The 17,029-nt window shown below is 37.1% G+C and overlaps 1 protein-coding gene across 1 annotated transcript in view; it reads left to right on the top strand.

Moving 5' to 3' along the window:
* LOC150106422 (uncharacterized) overlaps nt 1-17,029 on the top strand; it is a 766,385-nt gene that overhangs the window by 475,666 nt on the left and 273,690 nt on the right. The window contains exon 32 of the mRNA XM_090392993.1: nt 3,540-3,656. Coding sequence (XP_090249119.1) covers nt 3,540-3,656 — 117 coding nt within the window. The remainder of the gene's footprint in view (nt 1-3,539; nt 3,657-17,029) is intronic.

Here is a 17,029-nt window from a genome sequence, read left to right on the forward strand (position 1 = left end):
CAGCTTAACTGCATTTGACTTGCATCAAGAATCCCTGCTTTGTACTCATCTTATTGAAGCATGAAATAAATGAAAACTAGTTATTGGCAGATCTAAATCTGACTTCATAAAGGCCAACAGCAGAAAACTTGCCTCCTCTCCAAATGGAAGCCATGCCTTCTGTCTCTCTCTCTCTCTCATCCAGATGTCACCGTTATAGCACAAATGTCACGTTACAGCACAAAAAGATAAAACTGACCTCTTGGCATCACTATTTTCCTTCAACTCCTACTTAAATGATCAAAGCAAATTGCCTTTTGCCCTAACAGAATCTGTGAACCGTATGTTGTCTCCTCTGATTTTCCAGCAAAGAGACATCAGAATACTAAATATTGTAACTTTGACACTAAAAGGTCTTCTGGCCTTGATGGCATTTCTAAAGTTGCACTCAAACATGTGCTCCAGAACTAGCACCTGTTGTATATCATCTCTACCATCTGTTATATTTAGATGATCTTAATCACATGCAGATAAACAATCATTTATCCAGCCTTTTCCAAAAAAGGGACAAGTCTGCTCTCCAACTACTGACCAATTGCCACCAAATAATGGAAAATGTCATCCGTAGTCAACTTCTCCACTCACTAGAGGGCCACCAGTTAATCAACAACCACTGGTATGTATGGAAAGGTTCACAAAAACATGCTGTTGCTCTTAACATTTTCAGAGCTTCTAGCATCAAGGCCTTCTGAACAAATTGCCGTCCTTTGATGGTCTACCTGCCATCCTCTGTAATTGGGTGGCCATCTTTCTTGTTCTTGTCATTCTCTGCATATCATGCAGATGGCTCCCTCTCTTCGAGGAAGAGAGGGAGCCATCTGTTTCGTCTGTGCATAAATTTACTTGCTCTCCATCGTTGCTAATCCTATTCACAGTTTTGCTGTGAATAGGATTAGCAATGATAGAAGGAAAAGACAAGATATGATAGAGACCTTCAAGTTAGTTAAGGGATTCTACCAAATTAATACAGAAGGAATTATAAAAAGGATGGATGTTAAGATGGAAAAAATTAGAGCCATTCTTGAAGTTGTATTAAGGTGTGGTGAAGAAGGGTGTGAGCAGTAGATTTTTGTATAGAGAGTTATTGGTGAGTGAAGTGCATTGTAAATGCAGGGAGTGTAAATAACTTCAAAGTTCATTATGATAGACATTTTGTTGGTTGGGTAGGCAGTGAGTCTGTTTACTCCATGGGGGTTACCATAATAATAATAATGCTTATATATGTTGGCATGTACATATAGGAAAATCCACCTGGGGAATGCTTATATCGGCACCCCTTGTGCTTCCTCCCCCTCCCCCGCCCCTTCTGATGTGGCATCATACGTAGGAATTATCTTCACTAGCACTTTTACAAGAATATTATTTTTCAATAAGCATCTGCTTAAATTTTCCTGAGTCACTTCTTAAGGTAATAATATTAATTTATAGTTTCAATAGATTGCAATTCTTGCAAAGGGAGAACATGCTGCATTTTTTTTTTTTTTTGAGACCACTTATTAAAAATTTACAAGCACACATCCCTGTTTTCGGCATTAGAAAAACAGCAAAAGCTCAAAGGAAAAAGTATCTCATGGAAATTTAGAACTTCAGCAGAGCAGATCATAAAGAGGATTAAAAGTTTAGCTATCTCTGGCATTTGCCTGATCTGACAAATGTACAAGTACCACCCTTCTTATGAAAGGAATCACGCAGAATGTAGTTTAGTGAGGTAAACATTAGTCGTTGAGAATGGTAATTCATGTACTGTGAGGAATAAGAAATTTGGAGGTTTTACCAGATTAATATAAAAGAGGTTAAAGCACAGGAAAATAGTCATAGCATAAAACTCCATCCCTGGAAGATATGTCAGTGTAGTGAGAAAGGTAGTCAGGAATAATTTTTCTTTTTTTACATGAAAGGAGGTGGGTAAGGGGAATGCATTGCCATGGTGTGTTTTTTCAGTGTGAATTTATTATTTCATGTGCGAACTACAGAAAATGTAAGAGCATACATTTAAATGATTAAACACATACATTTAAAGAAATAGACATTAAAAGAATAGGGATTAAAAACATACATTAAAAGACAAAAATGCCACTTGCATGAAATATTAAGCAAAAACATAAATTGTCAAATTTCACTCATACAGTGACTAATATACTTTAAAGATGTTTTATTACACTGCATTAAATCTTCTCGGGTACATGTGTTATCAATGTCTATTAAGCAGCATTTCAGAAGATGGTCCATGGTTGTGTTTCACCACATGAGCAGCTGTCATTGTCTGTGTAGCCCCATCTGGCCATATTCTGCTTTGATCTGCCCATTCCGAAACAAAGTCTGTTCAATGTCTTCCATCTTTGCTAGTCAAGATGTAAGCCGGAAGGAAGAGATCCGTTTAAGTTCAGAGCCTCTGGAGATTGTTCTTGCCACATTGTTGACCTTGTAGCTTTTATGGAATCAACCAATGGTTCCACTGAGTGAATAAAACTTTTCCTTGATCTTAGCCTCTTATGTACTGCAACATGTCCATACAAAGGATGCCGTCCATCATTTAGTTGTTGTTTCTGCTCATATCGACTCTGTGCAGTCCTTATGTGAGGAGTTGCAATACCAGACAGTGAGTATAGATGGTCAATTTTTGTAGGCTTAAGGCAGCCGGTAATGTTCCTACATGTTTCATTAAGAACCTTGTCAATAATTTTGACATGTGATGATCTTTCCCAAACAGGGCTAGCATACTCGACTGTCAAAAAGCAGAGCGCAAGTGCAGAGGTGTGCAGTACTTGTGGATTTGCACCCCCACCGAGATGATGTTATTCAGGACAGAATATTATTACATGTTTGAGTTTTAGTTGCTGTCTTCTCTACGTGTCGCTTATAATTTAGGGTTCTATCTAGTGTAACACATAGATAAATTGGTATTCATTCAGTGTGAATGAATTTAAGGCACAACAGGACAAATATGTTATAAATATATAGGTTGGATATGTCTCCCTATAGTGCGTATGTGAAGTCCATGAAGATCTGTTAATAATTTTTGTGTAATATGTTAATAATTGTGTATTTTTGTCAAATAGCAGATCCAGTTAACTATGTGTGCAGTATTGTATGGGATTAGGCTGCCATCATCATTATTATTATGAGCCCTCCAAGGACTCATCACATTACACTCTACACATATCACTACAGTTGGTTTCAGTATCATATGCATTGGTACAATTTACTTCCAGTAAGATATTGTAAAGTAATACAATGCACATAGGAATTTACTAATTTTGTTATTCTGAAAATTTTGTCTTTTGTTTTATTGTATATCACAGTTGTGAATCGAAGTTGAGTATATATAAGATATAAATGTATGATGTAATCTGTGAAACAGAACAAATACAATTTTTTTTTTTTAATGTCCAAAGTATTTATTCCTGCTAGTTTTTAGTGTAAAAGTATTCTGAATATATCATTTACCATTTGAATATCAGTTGAATTTATCATTTTGTTTTATTTTTATTTTTTTTCAGAGTGTAGTCAAAGCCATAAATAGAAATGCTTTTGCCACATCACCATATCCAGTAATTCTTTCATTAGAAAATCATTGTTCCTTGCAGCAGCAAGCAAAAATGGCACATATTTTTCAGGTACTATTAAAAAAAAAAATTAATTAAATATATACTTTTTTATTCCTGCTGAATTCCATGAACGTTTGAAAACTTCTTTACATTGAAATTTGTTTGCTGAGACCTGACTCTTAAAGAACATCCCATGTGATGATAGTTCATGAATGTGAATTGTAGAGATTGATTTTTTGACTTATATCAAAGGCATAATATAATTGCATCATAGAAGATTAACATCTACATAGAGAATAATTTTTTTGTTCAGGGTTATGACATTATGATGAGAATATTGATGTTGGCCTGGTTAGCCGAGTGGTTAGCATAACCGCTCTCCAGCCAAAAAGTCTGTGGGTTTGAATCCCGCCATTGGAATGGATGTTTGTATTGTCTGTGAAAATACTAGTGGTGGTCGTGGACAGTAGATGGTGTTGATGTAGATGATGTGGTTGATGGATGACGGGTGGATGAGGTTGAATGGTGGAGACAAAGAGTTGTAGAGTAGCTACCCTCCCACAATAAGTCTTGTACGCTCTGGTGGCAAATAATAATTATAATGTTGAAAGTTTATTTTTCACTTGGTTAGACTATAATAAATTTAGTTTAATCCTTTATCCAAGTGTGAGCAAACAAAGTTTGTGCCTGAAAATATCTTCAGGACTGAGATAAGGTAGTACAACACCGGGAAACTCGTAGCAAAGATGGACCAAGCTAACATCACTCCTATCTCAGTATCTCCCATAATGCAAAGCACACCTCCTTGTGGATATGTATAATGTTATGCATTAAGGTAAGGGCCACTACCCAGACCGGTTTCGACCTTTATTGAGGTCTCGTCAGTGGGAGCCAGGCCTGGAAATCTCCACTTCTGGGCCTGGCTCCCACTGATGAGACCTCAATAAAGGTCGAAACCAGTTGCACCTGAAAATATCCTGAAGATATTTTCAGGTGCAAACTTTGTTTGCTCACACTTGGATAAAGGATTTAACCAAATTTATAATAATAATAATATCCTTATATAAGTTCTACAAAGAATCAGAATCTCATGTATCATTTTACAGTAATTTACATGATGTCTGATCTCATGCCATTTGACCAAATGAAGGCCATCAACACCTCTGGGTTTAGTGTCATAGTGCCATACATGAAAACATGGAAAATTCATGAGTTTTCAAGGGACAACCACCTCAGGCCGTATGTAACAGAGGTATGTAAGGATTGATGGTCTTGGATCTGATTTTCTCATCAGAGAATGTCATTATAAATGAGGTGTCAAATCTCCCTCTGGTTGGTGACAGTGACCATGAAGTTGATTATCTGGGTAGTTGCCAGCCATATGAGTGAGGAAAGGATATATGTTGAATTACAAGGCTGGTGATTATGAGGAGCTCAGGAGACAGCTTGCAGTTGTCGCATGGGATGAGGAGTTGAATGGAAAGGAGATCAACACTTCTTGGATGGTATTCAAGAAATATCTAGTAAAAGCGATGTCTTAGTGTATTCGGGGGGAGGGGTGTGGAGGATGTTAAATAATGTACATGTGAAATGGATGAATGCTGAGATTAAATGTGCAGTGCAGAGAAGGAAAGTGTTATGAAGGCAACATAAGATGAGTGATAATAATAAGTTCTATGAGGAGTACAAAGAACAGGCAAGGAATGTGACTATGTTGGTAAGGGTAGCAAAGGTGACGTATGAGCAGGTTAGTTAATGAAGCCAAAAAACACCTAGGGCATTCTTTTGATATGTAGCATAATTGCTGCAGAGGATATAGTTGAAATATTAAATGAAAAGTTCATAAAGGTATTTCATCCTTGGGATACTGCAAAAAATTTGAGACCAATGGAAGGGGGGGGTGAGGAGGAGAGACTGGCCATGAATGAACAAGAAGTATATGGGGAATTGAGCATACTTGATACTAATATGGCTGTGGGACTTGATAATATATTGCCATGTGTTTTGAGGAAATGTGCCATGGAGTTGACATCTGCCTTGACATACTTGTTTAATATGAATCTTACATTAAGTCAAATTCCAACAGAGTGGAAGGAAGATAAGATTGTACCACTTCATAAGTTCACGACAGAACTTGCTCTTCATTACAGACCAGTTTCTCTATCACGTGTTGTGCTTAAAGTCTGGGAAGGGTAATGAGAACCAGGATCTAGAATTGGGTTGACAAGAGTAGTATTCTCTTTGATGGATTGCACAAATATGCTAAAGAAAGGTTGTGTTTTAATAATCTACTTACTTGTTACAACATTCCAGAAACCACCTTAGTAATCATCTCTGTACCCTTTCCATTAACTCCTCATCCTACACAGTAATTCAAGTGGCATGATTGAGGTCTTGCACAATGCATTAGTGTCCTCCCGTGCATCATCGTCACAATCCTTTGTACTGTCCTCACAGTTTTAGCACTGTATTCCTTGATATTCAATCCTTAACTGTTATCGCTTCTACATCTCTTATTTCCTCTACCTTCTCTGATATTTCCATCAGTTACATACTCTGTATCTCATCTTTGCTTCCCAAAATTTAAAACCTTACACCTTGCAACACTGAAATGACAACCCACTCACCAAGTCTATGAATTCCACTCGTAAAACCACAACATCTGCTCTACTCATCATACTTTGCATCATAACTGCATATCACCATAATGACCCTTCCACTATTCATAGCAATATCTACACATCTGAAAGGAAGTTTCTTTGCCTTATGGGATATTAAGGCAATTGATGCAAAGTCAACAGCATCTATGTATAAGTAGGTTTGTCATGAAGATACTTCACAGTATGCTTACACTTGGGTAAGAATTTAAAAAGAATATAATTTCTTGTCCAGCATAATAAACTGAATATCACCATTTAAACTTTTCACAGTATCATTAACATACAAGTTAAAAAGCAACAGCCACAAAACAGAATCTTAGAGTATGCCACTAGTGACTTTCCTTGTTTGGATATTACTCTCTCATACAGTTTATTGATACCTATCAGATGCTATTCTCCAATAAATGCACCAGTCTGTTATCCAACACCATCCATCCCAGCTATATTAACCCCTTCAGTTCAACACACCCTCTTGATTACAATCAAGTCGAGGCTTGAAATGGTCTGATATCTCCCTTTTCAATGCATTAGTCAACATTAATAAGTAGGAATTGCAAAATCATGATCTTCCTTTAGCAGACCCATGCTGTTTATCATAGAGGGTGCTGTTCAATCCAATTTGGATCTTACTCCTAATATTCTCTCCAACACTTTAAACTAAAACTCTAACACACACAGACCTCTAATTCAAAGCATCATCATCATTATCACCTTTATGAAGCAGGGCAATTTTTTCCTCTTTCCACTGCTTTGGGACTTATCCCAGTGTAAGAATCACGTTAAACATTTACATCAAGGCTAGTTGATAACTAGAACAACCCCAAAATACAACGTGATATATCATCAAGTTCCATTTCAGTTTCCTATACACACACACACACACACACACACACACACACACACACACACACACACCTCTTGTCACTAACCACCAGATTTACAAAGGTATTTACAGATAAGCAATTTGTAAATACCTTCACAAATTGCTCATTTTCATATTGCAACTATATCCTCTGTAGTGGATATCCTTTCATAATCATTCCTCTACTGGTTTTTTTTTTTTTTGTTTTTTTTTTTGGCTTCTTCATTGGCTAATTGCTGCTCATGCTACACACTTGCTATCATTACCAAGTAGTCCACCTCTCCTACTCTTTGTACTCCTCTTGCAACTGGTTATTGGCCATTCATCTTATATTGCTTCCACAATAACTTCTTCCAGATTGCATACTTTATCTCTACCCTATATCACACCTACTTTAAATTAAATTTGCCAAGAAATTATGTTATTGTTTAATCTTGAACTAAGTACAAGCACACAAAGTTTGCACATTATTCTAAGAGTTTGGGAGTGATTTAGCTCGATCAATGCAATAATTTTTTTCCCATAATAACTCTACTGACACTACTTCTTAGCTGTAGCTCAGGCACTTCTTCCCTTGGCTATCCCTTTCTATCACCACCTATCCCATAATTTTCTCCATAAATTTTCTTTTGAGAAACTTTTTTATAGTTGCAAATTTATGTTGGACAAATGAGTCTTATGACACCATGGAGATTATAAATAATAATAAAAGAATTATGTGTATTATCTTTGTTAAAATTTCTTTGTAATTGTGATTCTACATCTTATGTTTTTTTTTTATTTCTATTATCCTCTGTTTTCTCACTCCCAGGATGTTTCAGATTGTAAGCTTGGGAACCAGTCCAGCATGGAGAAATCACATCGAGTGAGTGGTATCAGTGGAACTAGCTGTAGATCCATAAATGAGTTGTTGTGTTTGTATACCAATGCTAGAAGTATAAGAAACAAGGTGGATGAAATGGTTGCACTAATTGCGTCTGTGCACCCAGAGATTGTCGGAATAAGTGAGACATGGTTAGATGAGGATGCCATCCTGACAGGAATAGAGATGGAAAGGTATGATGTGTTTCGTGAAGATAGAAGGGGTAAAAAGGGAGGGGGAGAGAAAGAGTTATGTCCATACAAGGTAGAGATGCAAGAGGGAAATGGGGCCAGTGGTTTTGAGGCAGTACGGTGTGAGATAGAGGTGAATAGAATCAAATACTTGGTGGGATGTTGTTATAGACCTGGTAATGTGGATGGTGGTGATAGTGAAATGTATAGTCAAATAAGCCAAGCAAATAAGAAAAGGGTGATCATTATGGGTGATTTTAATTATGGCAATATAGACTGGAATGAAGAGATAGCGACTGGAAGTAAAGAAAATGAGTTTCTTGAGTTTTTGAGGGATAACTACCTCAGACAGTATGTAACAGAGGGCACACGAGGATTAAGGGTCTTGGATTTGGTCATCTCATCGGAGGATGTAATTATCAATGAGGTATCAAATCATCCACCAATTGGTGAAAGTGACCATGAGGTGATTACTTGGGTGGTTGCCAGCAGTGCAAGGACCCCTGTGAAAAAAGGGTATATGTGGAACTACAAGGGGGGTGATTATGAAGAGCTCAGGAGACAGCTTGCAGGTATAGCATGGAATGAGGAGTTAGCTGGAAAAGAGATCAATGCAGCTTGGGGGATTTTCAAAAAATATTTAGTGGATGCAATGTCTAAATGTATACCACGGGTGAGAAGGTTAAATAAGTTAGGTGTGAGATGGATGAATAAAGAGATTAAGCATGCAATACAGAGAAAAAGGGCATTGTGGAGGCAGCATAAGAGAAGTGGAAGTAACCAATTTCATGAGTTCTACAAAGACCAGGCAAGGAGAGTGACTTGGTTGGTGAGAGTAGCTAAAGAGAGGTATGAACAGCAGTTAGCTAATGAAGCTAAAAAGAATCCTAGGGAGTTCTTTCGATATGTAGCCAGCAAAAGAAAGAATGATTATGGAAGGATGACATTGATTGGAGGAAATGGTATAAAGACAGCTGTTGCAGAATGTGTGGTGGAGATACTTAATGAGCAGTTCATAAAGGTCTTTCAATCTTGTGAATGTGACTTCATGGAGAGATTAAGAGCAGTTGATGATGGGGAGGAGAGACTGACTGTAAGTGAGCAAGAGGTGTTTGGGGAGTTGAGTAAACTAGATGTAAATAAGGCTGTGGGACTTGATAATATATCACCGAGTATTCTGAAGGAATGTGCCAGAGAGTTGACACCTGCCTTGACATATTTTTTTAATACGAGTCTTGCACTTGGTCAAGTCCCTAAAGAGTGGAAGGAGGCCAAGATTGTGCCACTTCATAAAGGAGGTGATCGAACTCAAGCATCAAACTATAGGCCTATCTGTGTGTCAGGTGTTGTGGTTAAGTTGTTGGAGAAGCTTGTGAGAACTAGGATCCAGGGTTGGGTTGACAACAATGGTATAATCTTTGATGGACAGCATGGATTTGCTAAAGGGAGGTCGTGTTTTAGTAATCTACTTACTTATTACAATAAAGTGACTGCTTCCTTGGACAGAGGAGAAGGATACACAGTAATATACTTGGATTTCGCAAAAGCTTTTGATAGAGTACCTCATGATAAGTTGACAGTCAAACTAGAGCAGATGGGGTTGGATATTAGATTGGTGCATTGGATTGGAGACTGGCTATCTGATAGGTATCAGCAAGTTGTGTATGGAGGAGCAATATCCAGGAAAGGGAAAGTCACTAGTGGAGTGCCTCAGGGATCTGTTTTAGGGCCATTACTGTTTAACTTGTATATTAATGATATTGGCGAAGATTTGGGTGGAGATATTCAGTTGTTTGCGGATGATGCAAAGTTGGGACGAACCATAAAGAGTGGTGAAGATGTTGTGGCCTTGCAAGAAGACTTGAATAAATTGAGTGATTGGGCAAGCAAATGGGGATGTGAGTTCAATGTTGCAAAATGTAAGGTTTTAAAATTTGGAAAACAAAGATGGGATGCAGAATTTATGCTTGGTGAGAATATATTGTTGGAAGTAGAGGAAATAAGAGATCTGGGAGTGATAGTGGATAAGGATCTAAAATTTAGGGGACACATCGCCAAAATTGTGAAGACAACACAAAGACTTCTGGGAATTATGAGGAGGACACTTACGTGTAGAAGTAGGGAGATTCTTGTTCCATTGTATAGGCTTTGATTAGGCCACACATGGACTATTGTGCCCAGATTTGGTCACCTGGTTTTCAGAAGGATGAAGAGATGTTGGAAAGGGTCCAAAGGCGACTGACTAAGGTAGTTTCTGACCTCTGGAATGTCGAGTATGAGGAAAGATCGAAAAGATGTAATTTGCAGAGTCTAGTTGAGAGAAGGAAGAGGGGAGATATGATAGAGACCTACAAGTTGGTAAGGGGTTGTTATAGGATCAATGGTGGAGAAGTTCTACAGCGAATAGTGGGAGATCAGGGGAGAACCAGAGGTCATCCCTGGAAACTGTATAAAGAGGGTGTGAGTAGGGGAGTGAGAGGCAGGTTTTTTTCGTGCAGAGTTGTGAATGATTGGAATGCCTTGCCTGAGAGTGTGGTGTCTGCAAGGAGTTTGAATGTGTTTAAGACCTGATATGATGAGATGTGTGTGAGATAAAAGGACCTCCTAGATGAGTCTTTGACTCCATGAGGTCTTGTTTAATAATAATAATAATATTGTTTCACTGTTGAGCTAGATTTCAGCAATGACTGGTGGGTTTCTGCTTGCAAACAGAAAATTTTAAAATTTATCTTTAACCTCCAAATCATTTTGTAGTTATAACTGTTAATTTTAAGGAAAGCAACATATACTATTATATTAACTAAATAATTTTAATTAATACTTCCTATATTTCGGTAATGTTACATTACCATCTTCAAGGAACATAAAAATTAATGAAATGTGCATGCAGGCACCAACACTGAACAAATATGGCTGAACACAACAACTGAACTCAATTCTAGAGTCCTAAAGAGTGCCACCTAGTGGGCCAAATTGGGTATTAATCTTGGCTGCTTGTCTGATGTTCTAAGAATGCAAGCCTCCCATATTTGGGGCAGTCTCATGCATCCAAATTTATTGAGGTTTGGGGAGTTTCTTAAAGCTGAGGTTGATTCTAAGAATAATCCCTCATATTTAAACTTGCTGCGGTGTAGTAAAGAGCCTTTCTTCCAATGTATTTTATGGCTGGTGTCCAAAGCATGGTCAGCAAGTCCTGAGTGGCTGAAATGGTGGAAACAGATATAATCCTTATGTTCAGATATCCTGATATTAGCTGTCCTGCCTGTTCGGCTGTAGTAAGACAGCTTGCAACTACAAGGGACCTGGTAAACTCCAGTAGGTCTAGAGGAAGTGGCTGGTCCTTGGTAGAGCAGATAAGAGATGCCAATTTTTTATATGGTTTGAAAACAAGTTGTCAACAAGTCATATTTTTTTAAGATCTTAATTAACTTTTCAGAAGTACCCCAAATATAAGGAATAGTGATAGATTTAGAGTAGTCCCTGTTTTGGAGGGGGGAGGGGGTTGAGGTTAACTGGTTTTAATATTTTTTGGATTTTATGGGGGTTGTATCCATTGGCTACAAAGGTGTTAAGAATATGATTAAGGGCATTGTTTTCTGAACTGATTAATTTTGCCCTGTTATATAGGATTTTTATAATCCCATATTGTTGAGGTGGGGGGGGATTGCTGGTGAATGTATCTACCTGTATGTGTAGGTTTTATGTAAACTGAGAAAGCCAGGGATCTATCAGGCTGGCGTGTAATCAGAGTATCTAGGAAAGGGAGATTGTTATTGTTTTCTTTTTCCAAGGTAAACTGGATCCTGGAGCATTGATTGTTTAGGTGCAATAGGAAATTTTGGAGTGGGTCCAGGCCATGTGGCCAAATAGTGAACACATCATCTACATAGTGTAGCCAAACAATAGGTTTAAGTGGGGCTGAGTTTAAGGCTTTTTCTTCAAAGGTCTCCATAATGAAGTTGGCCAGAGGTGGAGAGAGTGGAGAACCCATGACTGTCCCTTCTATTTGTTTATAGAATTTTCCTTGCCAAACGAAATAGCCTCAGTGCATGGTAAACTGAATAGGGCTGAGATATCGGGAGGAACTTTGCCTTGGATGAGATCCAAAATATCTTTGAGTGGGACATTGGTGAATAAGAAGGAAACATCAAAACTGACCATTATGTCAGTGTGTTGGAGTGAGAGGTTTTCTATACTGGCTTTAAAGTGGGCTGAATTTTTTATTGTGTGTGAAGTGTGTTTCCAGTATATTGTGTGAGCACTTTGGCTAAATGTTTGGCTAATTTGTATGTGGGGGAATCGATGCCATCCACAATGGGACTCAATGGCACATTCCATTTATGGGATTTTGGAAGTCCATATATTCTAGGGGGAGGGGTCTAGAGTTAAAAGGTTTTAGTTTGTTAGTAATTTCCACAAGCCAAGAAGTAACCTTCTTAAGGAGCCTATGGAGTGTTCTGATTTGGGAGCTGGTAGGATCATATTCTATAGGGAGGTAAGTAGACCGATCTAATAGCAAGGAGGAAAACTTATCTGTGTAGTTGGTTTTGTTTAGAACTACAGTGGCATTTTCCTTATCTGCTTTAGTAATTATTATTTTACTTATTTTTTAATTCCTGTAGAGCTTTGAATTCTTCTTTAGATAAGTTGCATTTTGGAGGTTTAGCTTGTGTAAGAACACTGGCTACATCTAGTCTGATACTGTTGGCAATATGGCTGGGAAGGTTGCAGATATTACGTTCTCTCTGAATCATCATTTCTTCAGAAGGGATTTTTTCAGTGCTATGGCGAAGTTGTGGCCCAGGGAGAGTGCACTGATTGCATCAGGCTTCAAGGTAAGGGATGACAGGTTTATTACTGTGTTGAGAGTCAGTTGAGTTCTTTTTTAAACTTTCAAATTTTTTGATGTGTCGACAACGTACTTTTTGGAATTCCTTTTTTGCTGAACAGTTAGAGACATCGGAGAGGATTGTCCAAAGGTCATCACTCAGCGTGGTGGTAAGCTCTTCTTCTAGCATACGAATAGCCTCGTTAGTGTTGGCTAAGAGAATGTGAGTAGCAGTAATTTGCTCCCATAACAGAGCGAAGCTAGTGCATCTATATATAGTGCATAAAGCTGAGAGCTTTATGAGAAGTGAATCAGTGCTTCAATTTCACACAATTAGGGATCACATTATTATCCAGGCAGCATTTTAGAAAGGCTAGTCGATTCAGTTGTCTAGAGATCTTCAATTTTAACTTGCCGTATTGACAAGTCTTGCATGCTGTGGAATCTCCGTGGATTATAGTTATTCTTGTAGATAGACTTATACATTGGTGATACATAATTGTTAATTTTAAGAAAAGACAACGTATACTATTATATTAAATAACTTTAATTAATACTTCCTATATTTCGGTAATGTTACATTACCATCTTCAGGGAACATAAAAATTAATGAAATGTGCACACAGGCACCAATACTGAACAAATATGGCTGAACACAACAACTGAAGTCAGTCCTAGAGTCCTAAAGGGCACCACCTAGTGGGCCAAATTGGGTATTAATCTTGGCTGTTGGGCTGATGTTCTAAGAATGCAAGCCTCCCATATTTGGGGAAGTCTCATGCATCCAAATTTATTGAGGTGTAGGGAGTTTCTTAAAGCTGAGGTTGATTCTAAGAATAATCTCTCATATTTAAACTTGCTGCGGTGTAGTAAGGAGGCTTTCTTCCAACGTATTTTATGGCTGGTGTCCAAAGCATGGTCAGCAAGTCCTGAGTGGCTGTAATGGTGGAAATGGATATAATCCTTATGTTCAGATATCCTGATATTAGCTGTCCTGCCTGTTTGGCTGTAGTAAGAAGTTTGCAACTAATCGAGGCAGGTTTTTTTCATGCAGAGTTGTGAATGATTGGAATGCCTTGCCTGAGAGTGTGGTGTATACAAGGAGTTTGAGTGTGTTTAAGACATGGTATGATGAGATGTGTGTGTGTGATAAAAGGACCTCCCAGATTAATCTTTGACTCCATGAGGTCTTGGGGTAATAATAATAACTACAAGGGACCTAATATCAAGATATCTGAACATAAGGATTATATCCGTTTCCACCATTATAACCACTCAGGACTTGCTGACAATGCTTTGGACACCCGCCATAAAATACGTCGGAAGAAAGCCTTCTTACTACACCACAGCAAGTTAAATATGAGAGAATATTCTTAGAATCAGCCTCGGCTTTAAGAAACTCCCCAAACCTCAATAAATTTGGATGCATGATACTGCCCCAAATATGGGAGGCTTGCATTCTTAGAACATCAGCCCAACAGCCAAGATCAATACCCAATTTGGCCCACTAGGTGGCACCCTTTAGGACTCTAGGACTGACTTCAGTCTTCAGCCATATTTGTTCAGTGTTAGTACCTGCGTGCACATTTCATTAATTTTTATGTTCCCTGAAGATGTTAATGTAGCATTACTGAAATATAGGAAATATTAATTAAAGTTATTTAATTAATATAATAGTATATGTTGTCCTTCCTTAAAATTAACATTTATGTATCACCAACGTATAAGTCTATCTAACTATCTATCAACGTATAAGTTTCTAAATCAACAGTTACAGTACTGCTTTGTCACATGTAAGTCTAATTGAGAGTACACTACATTTCCATTTTTATTTCATGTATTTCTTCTTCAGTATATAAACTAAAAAAGAAGTGCTGAAATGAAGCATCCCTTCCTGACTCCTCTCTTTATTTCAGCCCTTTCAGAATTTTCATCTCTTCCAAATTATCTTCCTACTTAGTTCATGTTAGCTCTTTATGTAGTATGAAACAGTTTTTCCCAATTTTTTATTTATTTTATTTGTGTTGTTTTATTTTTGTGTGACTCCCACATACGAAAGGCTTCTATAAACATAGTACATTCATACTGTGGGTGAGCTAAGGATTTTTTTCCCATTTTTTTATTTTTATATGTGTTTTGTATTTTTTCATTTATTATTTACACAGTTTAGAAACCCTGCTCTAGAAAACAAACATTTAACTTTTTCAAGCGAATTCATGCCTCCACTAAGTTGGTAGGTGGTCTCTCACTCCTGGCAATGAAATTCATGTAGGGTTTTTTTTACTTTGTCTAGCCATTTCTATGCTGTTTAGTTATTATTTACTTAATCTCTTATTAAAATGCCTTAATGTTATATTATTTATTAAACTCTTTCAATGAGTCATTCCGGGGATTCTGTTCAGATAAAAAATTTCACTATAAAAACTATCATTGTATGAGTACACTTCTAAAAGTGTATTCAGGTTTTAAGTTTAGTCGAACTAGTGTGCATGTGCTGTGCTATTTTGCTATATAATGAAAATTAGACACCCTATTTTTCACCTTAAAACTCAAACAGAATGATTTGTAACTCTTTACAGTGAATTTGGCAAAACACGCATGGAGATGAATTTCTTTAGGACTCTTGAGGAATTTTTCACTCGAAGGTGAATTAGCTGGGTCTCATACAGTAAATAATAGGTTTTTTCTGCAAAACAGAGACAGAAAAAAAAATATTGGACAACTATATAATTTAATTTAATTTAAACAATATAATTTTCTATAAATAATTTATAACTTTTTCCCATATTTACAATGGGAAATAGTGTTGATGATCTACTGAATGTCCTGCTGAACGGATGAATGCTGATGTGCTATGCACATCAGCATTCATCCGTTAAAAAAGTAATTCATCTGTTAAAAAAGTCCCACTGAATCAATTTTAAGCTATGACTCCTCCATATCCCCCCATCAGACAATTCTCTATCATCACTGATATTACACATCTCCCCAGACCTAAATGTTATCCCCCATATCCTTGACTGCATGAAGTTTTTTTTTTTTTTTTTTTTTTTTTTCCACACTCACACGTCCACTCCTGAAACCATCATCTTTACTTCATGCAGTGTCTCCCTGTCTACTTGGACACCTCCTCTTCCCTTTTGCAGCTCATCTTCTGTTCTCCTCCCTCATCCTCTTCACTCATATCACTCAGCTCTTTATTCACAAACTCTCCTACTTTACTCTCTTGCTCTTCCACAAGACATCTTGCTTTCTTAGATCTTCCATCCACTTATTTTTCATAAGTGAACTCTTGTTTGGTGCATAATTATAATTATTGAAAAGAGAGCCAAAAAAAAAAAAATTAATTTCATCAAAGTAAATTAATAGAAATAGGGGATATTATAACTCCATCCTTATGAAATAAAGATGGATTTATAAGACCACATTTCAATACATTTGGCTATGAAATAGAAATGGATTTATAATATCCCATATTTCTATTACTTTACTTCACTGAAATGAAGCCTTGTGATCTCTTTTTCAATTAAAAAATAAATTGTATTTGATATGTCTCTTCCTAGATTTTTATACTTGTTTCACAATCTAATCCTTAGCTCACCCACCCACCCACCCACCCACCAACAGTATTTAAGATATAATAGGTTTATGGCTTTTGTTGAGTAGGATTCACATTAGAGGGTTTTTTTTTTGTATTTTGTTTGCTTTTTGTTCTGTAAAGTAGATATTCTTTCTTATTGGAATTAAAATAAAAAAAATCCTGTTGACAACACACTGATACCCCCTGTCTTGGTTATTTCAGCACTGATGTTGAATTGGGTTATTTAATCCTTCTCAATCCTTCAGTTTAACCCTTCTCAAAAGAAAAGTTTTGCTTTTCTCTTCCTTTCAAGATGGCAAAGTGCTAGCATTCTCTTATTATAAAAGAAACCTTGAGAAGGGCTTTTGAAAGTTTGTTTGTGATAGCAAGATGGTTACAAAATTCTAAGATTTTAATTTGCTTAACAAAGAAGCAGAAGGTATCTGTCATAAATTTTAC

This window comes from Typopeltis vanoorti, chromosome 5 (genome assembly GCF_054136105.1).
Source record: "Typopeltis vanoorti isolate ZY-2024b chromosome 5, IOZ_Tvanoo_1.0, whole genome shotgun sequence".
NCBI classification, from domain to species: Eukaryota; Metazoa; Arthropoda; class Arachnida; order Uropygi; family Thelyphonidae; genus Typopeltis; species Typopeltis vanoorti.